This window comes from Fusarium coffeatum (assembly GCF_003316985.1).
Source record: "Fusarium coffeatum strain FIESC_28 chromosome Unknown BRIP53273_contig_113, whole genome shotgun sequence".
NCBI classification, from domain to species: Eukaryota; Fungi; Ascomycota; class Sordariomycetes; order Hypocreales; family Nectriaceae; genus Fusarium; species Fusarium coffeatum.
In genome coordinates this window covers 19074-39098 of record NW_022157906.1, presented here as the reverse complement: position 1 = coordinate 39098, position 20025 = coordinate 19074, and the positions used below count along the sequence as shown (strand labels likewise).

Genomic DNA, 20025 nt, shown 5'->3' with positions numbered 1-20025 from the left:
CACAATTAAATGTGGCTGATGCTGAGATCTAACAACAGGTATCTATACCCTGCAGGAAATTTGCTACTGTCCGCCGTTGTCTGTACTTGGCGCTTGTCACATCTACTGTATAGTCTCAAGGCTATTGGATAATCTAAGTCCTGAAACCTTTCAATGAGTTCATGGTATAAAATTGCTGAGAAGATGAAAGCATCGTATGTGAACGATTTCTGAGCTATCGGCATGGACCATGCTAGTCGGCAACACCGGCCGCCAAGAGCCATGCGGTAGATGACAAGATCCACATCTGGCGTTTCCCAGAACTTCATTCGTGTTCCCGTATTAACTTCAGTGTCAATGTCAGTAGCAGACCCGCAACGCAGGGTACAAACAGTGACCCAAGAACCAGAACCTCGAGAGTCTGGATGTCTTGGCGGAGTATTATAAAACGATAACCGTCGTACTGATGAGAGAAGAAGCGGTCAATTCATTTGTCTTTTACTTACTACAAGACATCACTCCTTCGAAATGCCCGGTGAATTTCAACTGAGTCAGTACAGGGCTGGTGGTGGCCATCCCACCGGTCAGCGCAATGGCATCGAAGAGACCCTCGAAGAATCTTTCCTTAGCTACTACACTGGCTTATTCAACAAATACGCCGGCGCTGATGGAAAATGGAACCGTGACCAGATCGGCCTCTTCATGCATCACGTCCAGGCTGAAAACCCTGACGGCCTCGCCGCTTACCTAGCAGACCAAGACTCACTCAATGTGCATGAGCTGATCAAGTATCTCACATCACCCTGTGGCAACGTACTTGAAATGGCAGCTCCTCAAGACCTGTCATGGCCTTTGAGCAATTACTTCATCAGTTCAAGTCACAACACCTACCTTACCGGCAACCAACTTTCCAGCGATTCAAGCACAGAAGCATACAAGGATGCTCTTTTACGAGGATGTCGATGCGTTGAGATTGACGTCTGGGATGGAGAAGAAAAGTTCAAGCCAGGAGTGGATGATGACGAGCACGAAGGAGGAGCCAAGGAGTTCAATGGCGAGACCAAAAAGCTAGGCTTCAGAGACCGTGCAATCATAAAGATTGGTCGATGGGCGATGAATAAGTTCGATCCAGTCGATCCCGATGGCAGAACTGTTGACGATAGGCTTGCCGACATAATGCAGGCTGAACCGCGAGTCTTGCACGGGTTTACCATGACCAAGGAAGTTTCTTTCCGCGATGTCTGCAAGACTGTCGGGGAATACGCATTCACCACCTCTGAGCTCCCACTCATCGTCAGTTTGGAGGTGCACTGTACCCCGTTGCAGCAATACGCAATGGTCGATATCATGCAGGAAGCCTGGGCAGACTATCTTCTACCAGAGGTGGAAGAGGATCCTACACACTTGCCTTCTCCAGATGAACTGCGAAAAAAGATTCTCATCAAGGTCAAATATGTCCCGAACGACAAGTCGAAGAGCGACACCTCAGATGATGATGAAAGTATGCTTGAGGTCGTCACAGAAGGAGATGAGAAGAAAGTCAAGAAGGTCAAGGCACCCAAGATAACACAACGTCTGAGTCGCTTGGGCATCCATACACGTGGAATAAGTTTCAAGTCACTGAATGAGCCTGAAGCTACAATGCCTAACCACATCTTCTCGCTCTCAGAGGATATGGCGTTCTCTATCCAGCGAAAGCTACCCAAAGCCCTCTTCTCTCACAACCGACAATTCCTCATGCGCACCTATCCCCACGGTCTACGCTTTGACTCCTCCAACTACGATCCTGTCATGTTTTGGCGTGCAGGTGTACAGGTTGTTGCTCTCAATTGGCAATCCTGGGACTTGGGAATGATACTTAACGAGGGCATGTTCATGGGCTCGGACGGCTATGTCCTCAAGCCTGAGGGTTACCGCCATGACACCAACCGAAGCTCGGCGAGTCATGACGACAACATTTCCATTCCAACCAAAACATTGGAAAAACTGGCTATTACTGTCGTAGCAGCTCAGAACATCCCTCTGCTGAACAGAACTGACGACCCAGCCAAGTTCATTCCATATGTCAAGATTGGGTTCCATACAGAGCCAGATGCTTTCAAGGCTATGACTTCTGAGGATCAGGCTCCGGAACAAGCCAAACAAGCAGGCTACAGCGGGGAAACTTCCAAGAGCAAGGGTACAAGCCCAAGCTTTGGTGAGGATACCATCGAGTTTCTTAATATTGAGGGTGTTGTTCCTGAGCTGGCCTTCCTTTCAGTCAGGGTGATGAATGATGTTCCTGGCCCAGACGTGATGGCTGCTTGGGCATGTGTGCGACTGGATCGGTTGAGACTTGGATATCGCTTCCTTCGGTTGCTGGACAAGGATGGTATGCCGAGCAAGGGAATACTTCTGGTGAAGGTTGCGATGAGGGAGGTTAAGTAGTTTACGTTATAATACACTCGACTTATTTAAATACCATCTGACTTGGTACTATCATGTCTGTACATAAGCTGGCTTGATCAACATGACAAGTAATACTATTAGATTTTCCGAGTCGAAGACAGATGAGTTCTAGATACAAATGAGCATCTTTTTGGAGATGCTGAGGCGAACTGAGACGATGAATAAGAGTCCCACCAGGGACATAGCTCCTGCATAGTAAGCTGCAGGCCGAAAGACAGAGACATCCTCATCTCCATGTGCTCCGGCCAGTGAATAAATGCCTGACGCAATCGGTGTACCCTGTGATAATTAATATGGAGTCTCTCAAGCCGGATATAACTGGAACTCACGAAGAAGAAGCCACAGAACCAAGTTGTCCAAACAATGGGTAAGATACCGAGCGTATTCTCAGGCCCCATTGTCGCGCCCAACATGGGAGGGACAAGACTGAAGTAGGCACCGCAGCCAATGCCATTGAAGACGAGGAAGACAGAGAAGATACCTACTGTCGATGCCAAGGGCCAGACGACTAATGAGCTGAGACCAATGAAAAGTAGGCAAACGATCAGACTGTTGATTGGACCAAGCAGATGGTCAGCTGTATAGCCTCCTAAAACTCTGCCGATGGTCGAGGCAAGGTTCCAGGCTGCTAGTATCACAATAGCGATTTGATTTGAGTAGCCCATGGATTTGGAGAAGATGGGAATGAAGTAAGGTGGAATAAATAGTGGAAAGGTTGACAGGGCAGTTCCTGCGATGACTAGAAGGAATCGTGTTTCTTTGAACCGATACCTGGGAAAGACAGTTAGCTGCTGAATGCGGAGACGGAAGAAGGACATATTGACATACCATTGAAGGTTTAACCCTGCGCTGGCTGCTCCAGAAGGTTGCTGGATGAAGTACGACGCCGGTATGCAGACAAACCATAGCATGAAGCCGAGGATGCGGAATGTCCAAGCTACATCCACCTGTTGCACGAGAAGGTTTGTTGCAATGCTCATGATAGCTGCTCCAAGACTTCCCCCTCCGAATACAATGCCCATCGCTAAACCTCTGTGTCGCTTGAACCATCTCAGTGGGGCAGTTGAGCAAGCCTAGATATATGTGAGCAAGAGTGTCGTATCATAGAACAGAGCATGCATGAACTTACGAAAATTGAAAGTCCTCCACCTATGCCAAAGATAACGCCATGGAAGACAAAGAGAGCCCCAATATGCTTCGTTGTCCAACTTGCAAGGGACTCTCCCAGCCCCATCAGAATTCCACCAGAAAGTGCAGTCTTTTGGTAGCCAATCTTCCGAACCGCTAAGCCAGAAAGAATACTAAGGGATATCATGAATGAGGTTGCTAGCGACCCGACAAAAGTCAAGGTTGTCAAACTGGTTCCAGTCACCTCAACAAGTCTGACTTGCATGATACCCCAGGAATAGATAACTCCGAGATAGCAGAAAAGCGAACAGGCTGCTGCCGCCACTGCAATCCAGCCTTTGGGGTCGTCAAACTCAAAGGGCGGTGGAGTTGGTGATGTATCATCGGGTCGCGACTGGTCGGTTTCGTTACCTTTCTCATTGTCGGAGGAGTTTGATGAGTATGGCAAATCGGTGCATGCTTCTGGAGTATGAGTCACCATTGTTGAAAGATGAAAGAGAATTGGTATGCCGAGGAATTGTACGGCGGAGAAGATACGAGCAACAGTTCTGTTAAATATTCTTCTGACATCTTCCGTCGGCTACAACAAAGGCAAAGCCGACAGCAGAACCGACGCCCTGACGATAACATCCCAGCCCAGTGGATCATAAAGCGTGATAATGTTTGTCATAGGAATGTTGAGAATGGCCGATGTCCCGGTATTAGTCGGGTGGTCGGTCTTCGGCATAAAATCTATCATTCCCGAGTTCCGATCAGGTACATCGGATTTCGGCTTTGAGCTTTTATAAATGAGCGTCAGGACTACGACAGGACAACAAATAATTAATTCTTCAAGCACAAATAAGGAAAGACTTCAATTGTCCGATCGAATAATCTTAACTTCACCGAATATCTTTTCTCTACCTCCTATGCAGCCATGGCTCCCTCAGTTATTGATGACTTCACAGAGGTTTCACCTCACCAACACTCTGTCCCTGTGAAGCCTTTGCATCACGAAGGCCCTTTGATGCACAGATCACTCGTACAAGAGCCATACATGGTTGAGTCAGCAAGTGGAATTGAATTGAAGTTATCCACCGGACAAACAATCATTGATGCATGTGGAGGTGCAGCGGTCGCCCTCATCGGCCATGGCAATGAGGAGGTCATCCAGGCCATAACAGACCAGGCTCGCAAAGTCAGCTACGTTCATACGCAATCATACACCACTGCACCTGCTGAGGAGCTTGCCGAAATCCTGTTGCAAGGCAACCCCCACGGCCTTGAGAAAGCATTCTTTGTCGGCAGTGGCAGCGAAGCCGTTGAGTCAGCATTGAAACTTGCGCGCCAGTATCACTACGAGAAAGGTGACCTCGACAGATTGCATATTGTCTCTAGACGTCAATGCTATCACGGAAACACAATGGCCACCATGTCTATCTCTACCAACCTCGCTCGACGAGCTCCTTACCATGGCTTCCTCTATCCCAACGTCTCTCATGTTTCGCCTGCTTTTGCCTATCACTTCAAGGGCGATTCCGAGAGCGAGGAGGAATTTACCGCCAGGCTTCTGGTCGAGCTTGAAGAGGAGTTTCTACGAGTTGGGCCAAACAAGGTCGCTGCGTTTATAGCTGAGACCGTAGTTGGCGCAACCTCCGGCTGTGTCGCTGCACCTGCTGGGTATTTCAAGGGCGTCAGGGAACTATGTGACAGGTATGGAATCATCATGATTCTCGATGAGATCATGTGCGGTGTTGGTCGCACCGGTACCTTTTTTGCCTTCGAGCAGGAAGGGGTCGCGCCTGATATTATGACTATTGCCAAGGGTCTCGGTGGTGGCTATGCAGCCATCGCTGGTGTTCTCATCAACAGACGGGTAGTAGATGTTCTCAGACAGGGATCAGCTGCTTTTAACCACGGACACACATACCAAGCTCATCCTATCTCGTGCGCCGCGGCACTAGCCGTTCAGAAGATCATCAGGCGCGATGATCTGGTCGAACGATGTGCTAAGATGGGTATGATTCTGGAAAGAATGTTGAGGGAAGAGCTTGGCGACTGTATGTCAGTTGGCGATATTCGAGGCCGAGGATTGTTTTGGGGTGTTGAGTTTGTAAAAGATCGAGTATCGAAGACGCCATTTGATCCGGCAGCCAAGTTTGGACTGATGGTCCAGCAGCTCGCCTTTGAGAAGGGCGTCGCTCTGTATCCTGGAGGTGCAACTATTGATGGCGTAATGGGAGATCACATTCTGCTTGCGCCACCGTTCACAGTGACGGAGTATCAACTGCGCACCATTTGCCGAACGCTAAGAGAGGCAGTAATGGAGGCAGAGGGGAAAATGACCTCAGATTAAGGTCCATTTTATGTAATTTAGAACATCTTTGAGTATAAAAATAACGTTTAGAATCGATTGGCATAAGGAAATATTGACATGGGCTATGAGAATTTAGCAAATAAAAATGTTAGACGTGACATTCTTGAACCTACTTGTAAGTTGTAACCGAATGGACTCACAATCAATGCTTATGAGAATGCCCACAAATGCCACGTGGTTGAAGAACCTGGAAAGCCCTCTTCCCTTCCTGCGACAGATCTCTGCCCTGAAGACCACCAACACTCCTCCTGTTGAGAGTCTTAGAAACAGTATCGTTGTTAGGGAACTTGGCCTCAACGCCATTTCCAAAGTCAATCTCATCAGCAATATAGACAAGCTCACCGCCGACCATTGTCAACAAGGCCTTCTGGCGAGCGATTTCATCCTCGGGTACCTCGAAGTAATTCGCCTAGAGAACAATGGCGTCAGCGAGCTTACCGACTTCGAGTGACCCGATGTATGCGTCTACACGGAGGAACCTCGAGCTCTCAGTGGTAATGGCGCGAATGGCTTGCTCTCGAGTGAGCGTCAATGCTGGAAGACCCTTGCCTTCATAGGGTGCACCTTGAGATGCAGGAGAGCGTGGGATTTCTGGATCACCTGATCGAGTAACTTCAGCCTTGAAAGAAAGCCACTCGTCAAGAGGGCCAATCTAGTAAAGGATGTTAGACATATAAGGTTGAGAGATATCAAGAGACTTACCGGCCAGTCACTGCCATGCACAATCGCAGAGCCAAACTTGGCAATCTCACCAAAAGCTTCCAGATATTGCGCCCGTCTAGGTCCCATACTCTTGACACCGTTGGGAAACCATACAGAACTTGCCTACGACCACCAAAAGTTCATAATAGGGTCAGCCTTGAGCTCAGCGAATCGTGGCCAATCTGAAGGATCGGTAACTTCATTGTGGGCGAACCCGACACGGTAGTCACGGAGCTTGGGGTTCTGTTCTCTGACAGCTTCTAGAGCGTCAAAAGCAGTTCGGACGGCCATGTATCCGTCAACGTGGATCTGTGCGTCGATACCGTTCTTGAAAAAACCAGTGAGAGTACGGGTGAGAAGGTCATTATCCCAGTATGTTTTCGGCCCGGTGTTAGACTTTGGCTTCCACATTGACCTGTTGTCGACAGGTTGAAAGTAGGGTTCAATGAGGGATCCGGTGTTTGGAGGGTACAGAATAACGCCATCCATAAACATCTTAACAGCATGCCATTTGAGGGATGCCATAGATCCAATTTCCTCCTTGCCGTTCCACCGCTACGTCACATTCACAGCATCTTCATCCAGATCATCAACTCCTGTGGAGTTCTCTGGAGGGGTGATGGAGTAGTCGAAGAAACCTCTAGCGCTCAAACCACCTTCCTTCTTCACTGCAGCGAAAGCATTTGCCGCGGTCTCGTCAGCTCCAGCATCCTGAAAAGATGTGACGCCTTCTTGTCGAAGAAGCTTTAGGGCAGCTTTAACGGGTTGGACATTCTCCTCATATGTGGGAGGACTGGGACCAGATAGTAGCCCGCTTGCAGAGTCTTGCAAAATGCCCGAGGGCTCTCTGCCGCCTGCAAGACGTTCGATCTTGCCATTTCGCTGATCTTCAGTCTTGCTGGTGATTGAAGAAGCCTTCAGGGCGGCAGAGTTTACACAGAAAGTGTGCATATCGGCAGAGTTGACCAAGATAGGCCTCTTTGTCTTGAGAGTGTCGAGGTCTTTCTTGGTAACGCCCCCAATCGCATCGGAGAGGGCATAAAGGTCAAGGTAAATAACACTGTCGGTCTTATGACATTCACATGATAGAAGAAATGAAAGTTTCGTAGCGAAAATGATTAATAGCTCTGAACTACCAAACTACGCTTCAAAACCAAGAAACAAAAAAAGGAAGAAAAGAAGAAAGGCTCTATGAACTACCCGTTCGAAGCCAGGGAACAATACCCCCACCCTGGCTCAGCGTCTTCTGCACCAAAGTACCTGTCAAAGAATCAAGACCTGCATTCTTAGCACGATCTAGCCACTCCTCCACACTGACCGTCTCCATACTCTTGGCCTGCTCCGTCTCAAAATAATTTTTCACATCATGAACGGCGACCTTCTGTGTACCACAGTGGTGACGATAGACTACCTTGCCCTCGCCAATCTCAGCGACTGAGCGGACAATGCCTTCCGCTACGTTTTCGACAGGGACAAAGTCAAAGTAACCCTTCCAGCTAGAAAGATCTGGGAGAGAGCTTGTCTCAGCCGAGTAGTGGAAGATGTTCTGCATCAAGTCCTGTGTTGGCGCATTCGTACCCGTAATGTTGGCTGGACGATGGATCCAGACTGGAAGGCCATGCTTTGTGTAAGTCTCCAAAATATGCTCTGAAGCCCACTTGGAAGCGATATAGCCGAGTGACCCATCCACCGGTGGCTTGTAGTCAGAAACTGAAACTTCAGCAAGGCCGTCTTGACCAGTGAGATTAACAACACCACCAGTAGAGACAAAGTGGAAGGGAATGCTTCGTGCAACTGCCATTCGGGCCAGTTCCCGGGTCGACTCAACATTGGACCGTCTAAGGGATTGATATTGCTTGAGGAATGAAACATCAGCACCATTGTGGACAATGCGGTCAATCGATCGGGCGAATGTATCAAATTGTTCCTCAGACAATCCAAGAAGAGCCAGAGATAAATCCCCCGGGTAGCAGACAACTCGCGATGAAGAGAAGACAGGGTCTAGCTTGGACGAGGAACGAATGGCAAGGCAGTGCACCTTTGCCACACGTTTGTCTGCAAGGAGCGATTTAAGGATAGAGAGACCTAAGAACCCAGTTGATCCAGTCAGGGCAACTTGCAAGTCGTTGCACTTTTGAGATGTTTGTGGTTCTGTAGGCGAGATAGTCAAATCGACCCGGGTTTCCTCGACCCAGTCAATTGGCTTCGTGTCAATAGCCTTAGCTGACCCATCGATCTTGGCGGCCATCTCACTAAGCATGCTCCCCTGGAAAAGATCAAACACGGAAACAGTGACACCGAACTCACGAGAAATATACTCCCTCAGTGTAACAATGCGAAGGGAGTTGCCACCAGCAGCAAAAAAGTCGGTATCAGGTCCAATACTGACGTCTGCGGTGACAGGAGGTAAAGCCTTGAGCCAACCTAGCTTGAGTCTCTCTTGAGTCTCAGAGAGCGGTTGCGGAACGACATCGTCATCCACCAGGACAGGAAGAGCATCAAGAGCGTACTGATCCAGCTTACCAGAAGAGTTCATAGGCAATTTATCGGTGAGGACTATTCTGGCTGGGATCATGTAGCGAGGAAGGCATAGCTCTTTTAGTAGCTGCTTCAGATAGGTTTTCACGTCCGGAGGCGAGTGGGCCTCAGAGATGATGGCGAAAGCAACCAAGAAAGCACTGTCTCCGTCACCGCTCTCACCTTCTCTTAAAGACACAGCCGCTTCGGGAATGACTCCCTTTGAGGCCTTGACGATGGTGTTGGCGACATCTTCGAGTTCAATACGGAATCCTCGGAGCTTGATCTGGGAGTCGCCAGCAATACGTCCAAGGAAGGCGATACGCCCATCAGGTAGGAACCTTGCCTTGTCTCCGGTGCGGTACATGCGGGTCCAACCACGAGAGATATCCTCAGGTGATGCAAAAGGATCAGGAAGAAACCTAGCTTGGGTGAGGTCCCCCCGGTTCAAGTATCCAATCGCGATACCACAGCCACCGACAACCAATTCGCCCGGGAATCCAGGACGGACTGGCTGCATGTTCTCATTCAAGATGTAGCAAGAGTAGTTGGGAAGAGCGAGACCGATACTAGGGTTGCGGGTGTCGTGAGGAGTCGTATCGCTAAGCTCATTGAGACCACAACTACTGTTAATAGTAATCTCAGTCGGTCCATAACCATCATAGAGACTAAGATTCTTGAGACCAAGGCGCTTGAACTCGGGAGGGACATGAGCTCGGACAGCTTCGCCAGAGAGTAAAGCGAATTCCCAATCAACACATTTGCTCAGATACTCATACCCATGGTGAATTACAGCCAAAGCCAGCGTAGGTGTCATAAAAGTGTGGGTAACCTTCTCAGCGAGCATCAATTGGGCAATTTGCATGGGGTCCGTACGTGTATCACTTGAAGCGACAACAAGAGTTCCTCCAAGCACGGCAACGAGTGACATCTGAGTGAGTGACATATCGAAACCGAGAGGAGCCTGCTGGAGCATCGTGCATCGCCTGAGGCCGGTGTAATGGATGAAACCGTCAATGTGGTGTACAAGGTTGGTGTGAGTGAGGGCGACACCCTTGGGCACTCCTGTTGTTCCACTGGTGTAGTAGATGTAACCCATGCCTGAGCCCCGAGCGCGGTTCTCAATGTCAGGAGAGGCCGAAGAAGTAGGGTCAATGCTATACACGTTGATGAACTTGGCAGCGGTTTCCAGCTCCGGAGCAGAGTCCTTGGTCGAATCATCTATCACCAGTACATCAGGTTGACAATCATTGACGATAAGCTGAAGGCGCTTGATCGGGTTCTGAGCATCCAGTGGCACGTAAACACCACCGACCTCGGCGATAGCCATGAGCAAAGCGAATATGTACATGCTTGGCTCACAGTACACAGCAAACTTGGAACCTTGAGAGACGCCAGCTTCAACAAGCGTGGCCGCAATCTGGTTGACCAACCCCTTCAATTGACGATAAGTCAAGGCCTTGCCATCATCAGTACGGAGTGCAATAGTGTCAGGTTGCTTCTCAACCCAGTCATCAAAGTAATGAGACAGTGTCTCTAAGCGAGGAGACGGAATCCTCTCGCCCTTTCCAAGACTCAACGCCTTCTGGATCTGGGCAGTAGTAGGCTTGCAGGCCCGACCTAGAGTTTGCGAAGATTCACTGGCAAAAAGAGACAGGACATCGATATACCTGTCGAGAACGAAACCAAGCTCACTGTGGGTGTAGAGATACTCTTGAGTCTTGATGACAATAGAAGTAGAACCATCATTGTAAGTCTCGATATCGAATGTTAGATCGTAGGGGTTGTCAGCATCCTTGAAAGTGACGAGCTGGGCCTGACAGTCTGCGAGAGGCACCTTCTGAGTAGAACCCATCTTGAAGTTGAGGACGACCTGGAACAAGGGACTATGCATGGTGGATCGAGGAAGCTTTAGCTCGTCAAGAAGGACGTCGAAGGGGATTTGAGAGTGGACAAGGGCATGGTTGGCCTTGGTTTTGGCGTTGCAGGCCAACTCAGCTAGTGTCTGCGATGGATTTGATTGGAGACGCAGGGGCAGGAGATTGACGAAGAAGCCGACAGCGTCCATGTGGGCTGCGTGAGTCTTGTTGGCGTCGGTGATACCAATACAGATATCATTGGTAGAAGCAAGATCCGAAAGGACAACTTGAAGTGCGGCGAGGTGAATGTGAAAGGGAGTTACACCAAGAGCTCGAGCAGCGGCCTTTGTCTTACCGCCTTCTTCAGCTGGAAGAGTCCGCTCATATGCTCGTGTGGTATAGTCAGTTAAGGGGATGCGCATGTTAGTTTCGGCAAAGTCAAACACAGGCAGAGTTGGTGGAGGCTCTTCAAACTCGGCCTTCCAGTAGCCGATACTGTCAGTAGGAAACTTGGCTGACTTCTGTGCGATAGCGAAGTCCAGATAGCCGACCTCCTTCGGTGCGAGAGTCTGCCCAGAGTAAGCCATGGCCAGGTCTCGCACCATAATCTGTGCACTGAAGCCGTCAAGTGCGATGTGATGAAAGCCAAAGATGAGGTCGTGCTCCTCGTCTGAGTTGGGAACAATCACGACTCTGATCACATCGCCCCTCTCAAGGTCATAAGTTGTCTGCTGCATACGCTTGTACTCAGCCTTGGCGGTAGTGTTGTGCTTCAGCTCCAGGCTAAAAGGGGAATCCTTGAGCACGGCCTGTCTGGGGGAATCGGTCTTAGGATCGATGAAGAAGGCCGTACGAAGAGTCTCGTGACGCTGAATGACTTGTTGGAAAGCATCACCAAGGTCCTTTAGTCGTAGAGGGCCACTGATCCGGTAGCGCATGGTGACGTTGTAGGTAGCTTTATTCTGGAGGAACTGTTGGAGGAACCACAGACGTTCTTGTGCGAAGGACAAAGGACCACTGCGGACAATCGTGGGCTTGAGTGATGCCTTCTCCTCGGAGTCGGTTTCGCTGGTGGAGACCTGAGTAGAGTTAGGGCGAGTGAAAGGCTCATGCTCAGTGGGCAGTGCTGATGACACCGATGTTGATGTTTGGACGGTATCGAGTGATTTTATCGCCTATAGATGTCAGACGTATCCATATTCAATGAGTGTTAGTTGATCTTACCTCCTTAGTCACCTCTGTCTTGGACTCGGCCGGCTGTCCGGACACCGCTGGCAGGCTAGAGACCGCAGCGGAACAAAGCTCCGAAATAGAAGCAGTATTGAGAATCTCCAGCACAGGAATATCAATGTCAAGCTCCTTAAAGAACCACGATCGGATCTCAGCAGCAATGAGGGAATCCACTCCCAGGCCCAGAAGAGACTGAGAAGTCTTAACCGACCCAGTCTCAGCCTGAAGCATACGTTCAAGCTTGGTACAGAACTCCTCCTCAACAATGGCCAAGATCTCAGTAGCATCCTTAGTCTCCTCAAGACGTTGAGACATGGACACCTTGGTAGAAGAAGAACGCTCTTGACGCTCCTCCTCGACTGTATGATGAGAGAAACGCATGTTGTCTCGCCAAAAGTACTTCTGAGCATCGGGCTCGAGACTGTAGCGGTTCAGACCAGTGATAAGCTCAGGGCCGCGAGTAGAGTCCGGCTGGCCGACAAGAATGGCCTGGAGGAACATATTGAAAAGGTCAGTCTCAGAAATGGCCATGTAATTGGAGCTTCTTAGAATGGCCTCGTATGCGCCAGTTGAAGAAACGTAGCCAACACCAAGAACCATGCCAATATGCATCACAGAGGCAGCAAGACCTTGAGCACGACGCTGCGCGGCGATGGCACTCATAAACAAGTTTGATGCAGCATAGTTGGCCTGACCACGGTTGCCGACGACACTCGCCAGGGAAGAAAACATGATGAAGAAGTCAAGCTTCTGCTCCTTGAGTAGGTCATGAAGGTTTTGAGTGGCCTTGACCTTGGGACCAAAGACCTTGAGGAAGTCCTGGACCTTGAGCTCACTAAAGGTGCGATCAGACAGAAGCAGAGCAGCGTTGGCAGCACCGCAAACAGGAGGCATCTGCTCGATGATTTGTTGATAAGCCTGGGTCAGGGCGTCCTTCGCATTGACATCAGCCTGGAAGAGTTTGACCTCGGCGCCCTGCAGAGTCAGCTCCTCCAGCCAGACCTTGTCGAAAGTATCGACGTTTCTGGTTGTCAAAGCAATGTGACGAACACCGCACGATACCATCCATCGACAAAGAGCTTTGCCAAGACCTCCCGTGAAACCAACCAGAAGATAGGTCTTGTCTGATCGGAAGAGGTTGTGGCCCTCAAGAGGCTGAATCACTGCGGGAATAGTTGCGTTGGTGGAGAACTCGACAACAGTAGCGTAGTCTTTGATAGAGACTGGTTTGTTGACCACATTGGGGATCGCAGTGACAGGACCAACGCCCTCGAGGTGGAGTGAAGAGGCGATGGCATCCCGAACACCATGGATGATAGGATCTTCAATGCCTTGTGGCTGACTATCAATAATATCCTGTAGCTGCACGACCCGAATATGCGACGAGATATGGCGTCCAAAGGTAGGCTCTGTAATCTTGTAATCCCTTCCGGAAAGGTCCACGATCAGCCTGGTACCTTGTGGAATGGCCTTGCTCACCACACGCTCAGGGGCCAGTGCATGTACAAATGTCATATCTCCTGACTTGGCCTTGGTGAAATCGGAAGTGGTCAACACAATCTCGAGACCAAGCTCGGCTGCTTTCCACTGGAGAGCAGCACCAATAAACTCATCTGCCTCGTGAATCAGGACAGTGGAACCGCTCTCAGTATCCCCGAACACCCTCTCCGCAGTGATTGCAAAGGCAATCTTGCGCAAAAGGTTAACAGGTTCGACATCGTTGGAAGACAGATCCCAGGCAAAGAAAGGAGGGACCGAGATTCTAGATCGGTTGGATCCAGAGATAGCAAAGACTCGGGTTTTGGGCTCAGTGGCCGTGTATCCATAGCAAAGATATCCAGAAGACTTGTGACCGAGCTTAAACGGGTAAAGAAGGGAGTGTGTGACAGCAATTTCAACTGGTGATGAAGAGCTGGATAGATGAAGCGAAGCAGCTGGCTCGACGACTACGAACTGGTTGCGACGCTTTTGGATCTCTACCATGTCGTTGGCGAGAGTCTTATTGGCTTGAAGTGTCATCTTGCTAGCGTTGAGCTGATCATTAAGTTCCTGATCAGACTTCACACGGGGGATGAACCACTGATCCTCCCTCAGGATCAACTCAGCTTCAATAGACCAGACAATGTCGTCCGACTTGAGAGATCCTCGATACACTAACTGAAGCAGAGCTTCAGCAATGCGGGATGGGGTGAGTGATGTGATATCCCCTTCAACATCGACATGCTGCAGATGAATGTGTGGGTACTCTGAAGCCAGACTGCGACACATACCCACGGACATGTTAGCGAAGGGCTCGTCCCGCTGGCACCCCTTAGAAACCCAAAGTACTTGTCGACATTCGTTGATGAGTCGCTGCACTCCTCGAAGCTTATCGTCAGTCAGATTCTTGAGAATTGGCTCGTCAAGATCCTCCAGCACCAAGGCCGAACGAACGTGGATATCGGATGATGCCAGCTGCTCAAAGCTATCGACGTAGTGTATGGGATTCTCATGAACTCCGTTGATTTGCGTGACGAGCTTCACAATCTCAGTAGACATATCCTTGTGCTTGCCACCAACGATGGTGATAGCGTGTGATTTGAGCCAGTCTCCAGACGTAGCAAGAGGCTGTCTCAAAAGCTGCATTCTGTCATCAACAGCCTGGGACAACATAACCGAAGTCATATACTTCTTGTTGTCCACAAAGTCATCGACAGTCTTGTCAACTCCTGAGAAACCGGTCTGCTTCAATAAGGAATCCCACTGAGACACCGGGATTGTCGGCCCATAGCGACGTCCATCATCACCTCCGAGCCACCAACCCGAGAGGCCGGACATCATGAGCTTGACCCGCACAATATCACTCGTGACCTCCAACAAAAGTAGCTGGCCACCAGGCTTCAGAAGCTTACGGGTGTTCTGCATGGTGACTTCAAGGGACTTAGTGGCGTGAAGGACGTTCGAAGCAATAATGAAGTCGTAGTGCGCCTGTGGGAAGCCTTGCTCTGTAGGGTCGTTCTCGATGTTCAAAGGCTTGAAGATCATCTTTGAAGCCCAAGGTTCAAAGGTCTCAGCGGCTGCCTCAAAGAAGCCAGTCGAGATATCAGTGAACGTGTAGCTCTTGAAAGTAGTACTAAGTGACTCGAGAATACCCTTAGTGGCACCTCCAGTACCAGCACCAATCTCAAGGATATTCATGCGGGGATACCGATGAGCAAGCTGCTTGGAGATGCGACCAAGGTAGACGTTGGCCCTCTCAAATCCAAGACCATACTTGTAGATACGGTTAAGCATATCGTCCTTGACCATGTGCTCCAACATAGTTGTCTGTTTGCGGACGACAGCAGGAAGATTCTCACCCACAGCTTGGATTAGCTGAAGATCGATACGACCGGGGAATTTGGCGGATTGCTGCATGAGCGACTCTCTAGAGTCGGACGACCACGTCTCCTTGATAGTAGGATGGTTGCCTGACCGAATTGAAGGGAAGAGGTTGTCTATCCACTCAAAGATGCGCTGGTAGTGCCAATCAAAATTGGGAACCTCATCGCGGCGGACTTCCTTGTTGAGTTCTCGGAGGTAGAAATAAGAGAGACGCTCACACAGGTCCACAAGCTCCAGGTCAGATGCCGTATCCTCCTCGCCGGCTTCTGAACTTGCGATGGCACTAGTGATGTCGACCTCCCACTCTGTCTTTGTGTAGAGCTCCTTGGCATTACTGGGTCCAGGTCGGAGAAGCGAAGTACAGGTCAGCCCCTCGAGCTGCAACACAGGCCCATTGTTGGTGGTTTCGAAAACATCCATATCCGCAGTAAGCTCACGCTCGTTCGTGTTGGTCAAGAATGAGTCAACGACCAACTCATCGTCGTGTCGCAGTTGGCTAGTGTTGACAATGCGGAGACTTCGGAAATAAGTAGGGACAAAGGGTGCTTGAAGGCTTCCGTCATCGGGCCAGCAGTAGGCAGCAAAGATGGACTGGAACGCGGCATCCAAAAGAGCGGGATGAATCATAGCTGCGAAGTCTGGGGTGATGTGTCGCGTGCGTGCGGTGGCGAAACTCAATTGTCGCTCGATACTGTCGAGGTGCTTGAACTCGCCAGCGTATTCAAGGCCAATACTTGTCAAAGAGCTGTAGAATCTCTCCACATCTACAGAAGTCAGAGAAGCGATGGGTGTCGTCCGCGATGGTAAAAGAGAAGCCCCGTCCATTGAACCAAACTCAACACGAACCTTGCCCTTAGCGTTGCACTTCCAATTTCCGTCGCGCAAAGGTGTAGACAACGACCATGTAGCGGTCGCATGACTTGGCTGGTGGTCTCCAACCTCGAGGTTAAAGACAGTCTCAATGGCTTGTAAGTCTTGGCCCAACTGGATGGCGCTCATGATGTGGACCTCAGACAGCTCGACAAGTTGGACGCTCTTGGTCTCGTCAATAGCCCGAGCAGACTCCATCGCCATGACCAAGTAGGCAGCAGCGGGCAACACAACCTGACCTTCTACCTTGTGACCATCAAGCCAAGGAACGTCTTCAAGTCGTAGATGATTCAGCCATCGCAAGCTATCACCCGGGTCTTCGACGGATCGCACACCTAGCAGAGTATGAGGTGGATGGTCACGCTGGCGATACTTGAGAGACTTTCTGGATTCTCTCCAGAACGACTGTGTATGGTCCCAAGAATAAGGAGGAAGGTCCGTCGCCAAGGTTGTGTTGAACGATGTGGAAAAGGCCTGAGTATAAGAAGTAAAGTCGACAGACCCCTTACCCAGGTGAGACCAAATGAAGCCGAGAGTATCGCTCAAAGCAGCAACATCATGAACATTTCGGGATAGAGTAGCCTGATACGGTAGTTGAGACCCTGTCGCACGCTTATAAGTCTGGTTGAAAGGACCCTTGAGCGCAGGATGAGGTCCAACTTCGACGGCCACATGGCAAGGCAGCGTAGCGCCAGAGGCGAGCTCTGACGCCATGGAAAATAGAACGGGATTGATCATGTTCTCGACCCAGTATTCGCCAGCCAACGCCTCACCGTGGAGAGATGCATCGATGCGCTCGCCCAAGACGCTGGAGTACCACTCACAAGACTCATCGCCGGGCAGAGCCTTGACGTTGACAGCTTGAAGCAAATCAAGATATGGCTCAGCACAAGGATGCATGTGGTGAGAGTGGTATGCAGTGTCGACCCGAAGAACACGAGCGAATGTGCCTTGTTGATCCAACAATGCCTTGGCTTCCTCAATACCAGCCTTGTCTCCCGAAAGCGTGGTGCTAGAGGGAGCGTTGCTGGCAGCCAAATCAACAAGCCCGGGGAAGTTCTCCTCGCAGAAGACAGATGCTTCTTCGTAAGAGAGACCAACAGCCATCATAGATCCTTGGGCTCCGTTGGCTCCACCAGCGAGTTTGGCACAGACACCACGGAAGTATGCCACTCTGATAGCGTCCTGAAGAGAAAGAAAACCTGCAGCATAAGCAGCACTGATCTCACCAGACGAGTGGCCAATGACACAGTCGAACTTGATCCCAGCTTTGCGAAGTAGTTCAACGACCATGAGCTGTACAGCAGTGCAAAGGGGTTGTGAGATGGCGGCTTCGCTCAGACGAGACGTGTCTTTGTCGGCCATGATCTGCTCGGTAAGCGTCCAGGCAGGAGGCTCGGGTAGCCTGGCGAGAGAATCTTCCAGAGAGGCTATTAATCTTCGAGCGAAAGGTGAAGACTTCAGGAGCTCCCTTCCCATAGTAGGCCACTGAGCACCTTGACCAGTAAAGACACCAAGGATGCGTGGGGTCGGGCCCAGGGGAACATCCTGCTTGGAAGTAGGCAGAACGATATCCTCGACGGTAGCACTCCTCAGCTTCTTCTGGAGACTTGGTAGATCGTGGCCAGAGAAATAGGTCCTGAGAGGGAGCTGCGAGCGTCTGTGGGCCAAGGTGTACAAGATACTCTCAACTTGTTGGCTCTCGGCATTCTCAAGAACATCAGCAAGTTGGGAGATCTGGGCGCGTAGTGAAAGGTCGCTGTTCGCTGAGAGGAGGAGGGGTGTAGAGATAGCCTCGTTGGCAGAGGTCTGTGTAGATGAATTGTCGAAGTGCTCAATAATGGCATGAACATTGGTACCGCCGAATCCAAACGAATTAACGCTGGCGCGTCGGGCGGATCCAACAGCCAGCTTGGGCCAAGGATGAGATTCAACAGGAAGCTTTAGGTTGGAAGTGTAAGGTTTGATGGCTGGGTTCAAATTCTCAAAGAGCTGGTTTGGTGGAATGATGCCTCTCTTGACAGCCTCAAGAGCCTTGATCATTCCAGCGAGACCAGCACATCCTTCAAGGTGACCAATAGCCGTCTTGACAGAGCCGACATACATGGGCTCATCGACAATAATACCGTTGCTGAAGAAAGCTTCGTGGATCGCACGGGCTTCAAGAGGGTCGCCTGCGGGAGTGCCAGTTCCATGAGCTTCGAAAAACTGGCACCGGTCCTTGAAGACGTCAAGACCAGCATTCCGGTAGGTTTGCCGAATAAGTGCCTTTTGGGCATCAGGGCTGGGAAGTGTAATCCCATTGGTACCTGCAAATATGTGAGTGGTATTAGGATACTCGGTGCCAAATTACTTACGTCCGTCTGAGTTGACTCCGATTTCTCGGATAATCCCCTCAATATGATCGCCATCCGCCAACGCCTGCGACAGAGTCTTCATCATGATGGCTGCTACGCCTTCACCTCGTGCATAACCATTGGCTGACGCATCCCACATCCTGCTTCGACCTGTAGGGGACAACATGTGCAGTTTGGACTCTGAAATCATCATATCAGGACCAAGAATGAGGTTGACACCTCCTGCACAGGCGATGCCAGAAACGCCGTTGCGGAGGGCAGTGACTGCATCATAGACCGCGACAAGACTGGAAGAACAGGCCGTATCGATGGTCATCGATGGACCCTTCCAGTCGAAGAGATAAGAAATACGGTTGGAGAGAATGCTGCGAGCTGTACCTGTGGCCATATACTTAGGCATATCCTGAGGATCACGCATGAGCATCTCATGATAATCCCCAGTCATGCACCCAACGTAGACGGCAGTGTCAGATCCTTTCAGATCCTCCATGGGTAAGCCAGCTGTCTCTGTGGCCTCGTATACGGCCTCAAGCAAGAGTCTCTGCTGAGGGTCCATGGCCTCAGCCTCACGAGGGTTGATCTTGAAGAACGAGGCATCGAACAAGCGAATGTCCTCGGATAATAGATACGCCTTCTTTACGTCGGTGCATCCGTTCTTGTCCCCATTGCTGCTATAAAAAGCATCGACGTTGAAGCGCTCCGGTGGAATGGGCGATTGAACGTCTCTCTTCTCAGTTAGAAGATCCCAGAGTTTGGAGGGAGTATTGGCGCCGCCGGGAAAGCGACAGGAAGTGCCAATAATGGCGATTGGCTCTTTAGAAAAACATTGACTAGCCATTGTGGTAGAGTGATGGTCAGAAAATGTTAAAGATAGTTTCCGCTGGGTGTTGAATAGAGGAGTGCTGGTAGATGTTGAAGGGCTACTCTCTGATAATCGACTCCAGACTTGATCGTATAAATGTTAATTGCAACATCACCGATTGCCACCAATGAGCCAGTCTGATAGTACGTAGTCTATGTTTCGTGTTTTTGTGGAATATTCAGGTGAGACAGGGATGGAAGTCCTGCACGTCTGAAGGATTCACAACACCCCCTGGCCACCTTCTCCTTCTGCTTCGCTTCTCTTCCATTGCCTCTTTTTCCATGCACCTGCTTGATGGGGCGCTAAAATACTCACACCGTAAGCAGGCATCGTATTATACACGGCGCACACCGG

General features: G+C 50.2%; 4 protein-coding genes across 4 annotated transcripts; 2 read left to right on the top strand and 2 right to left on the bottom strand.

Annotated features, from left to right (window-relative positions):
- Positions 1-507: 507 nt before the first annotated feature.
- Positions 508-2406, top strand: FIESC28_05258 (uncharacterized protein; the record flags this gene model as incomplete). The annotated part of the gene is made up of 1 exon (XM_031159405.1): positions 508-2406. The coding sequence occupies one exon, from the start codon at positions 508-510 to the stop codon at positions 2404-2406; it is 1899 nt and encodes a 632-aa protein (XP_031016476.1).
- Positions 2407-2535: 129 nt separating this feature from the next.
- On the bottom strand, positions 2536-4036 carry FIESC28_05257 (uncharacterized protein; the record flags this gene model as incomplete). Its single annotated transcript, XM_031159404.1, has 4 exons — positions 2536-2706; positions 2757-3198; positions 3256-3500; positions 3557-4036. 4 exons carry the CDS (start codon positions 4034-4036, stop codon positions 2536-2538), a joined length of 1338 nt encoding a protein of 445 aa, XP_031016475.1.
- Positions 4037-4471: 435 nt separating this feature from the next.
- On the top strand, positions 4472-5890 carry FIESC28_05256 (uncharacterized protein; the record flags this gene model as incomplete). The annotated part of the gene is made up of 1 exon (XM_031159403.1): positions 4472-5890. One exon carries the CDS (start codon positions 4472-4474, stop codon positions 5888-5890), a length of 1419 nt encoding a protein of 472 aa, XP_031016474.1.
- A 430-nt stretch (positions 5891-6320) lies between these two features.
- Positions 6321-19647, bottom strand: FIESC28_05255 (uncharacterized protein; the record flags this gene model as incomplete). Its single annotated transcript, XM_031159402.1, has 7 exons — positions 6321-6563; positions 6614-6689; positions 6741-7168; positions 7208-7681; positions 7932-12164; positions 12214-18761; positions 18810-19647. 7 exons carry the CDS (start codon positions 19645-19647, stop codon positions 6321-6323), a joined length of 12840 nt encoding a protein of 4279 aa, XP_031016473.1.
- Positions 19648-20025: the final 378 nt, after the last annotated feature.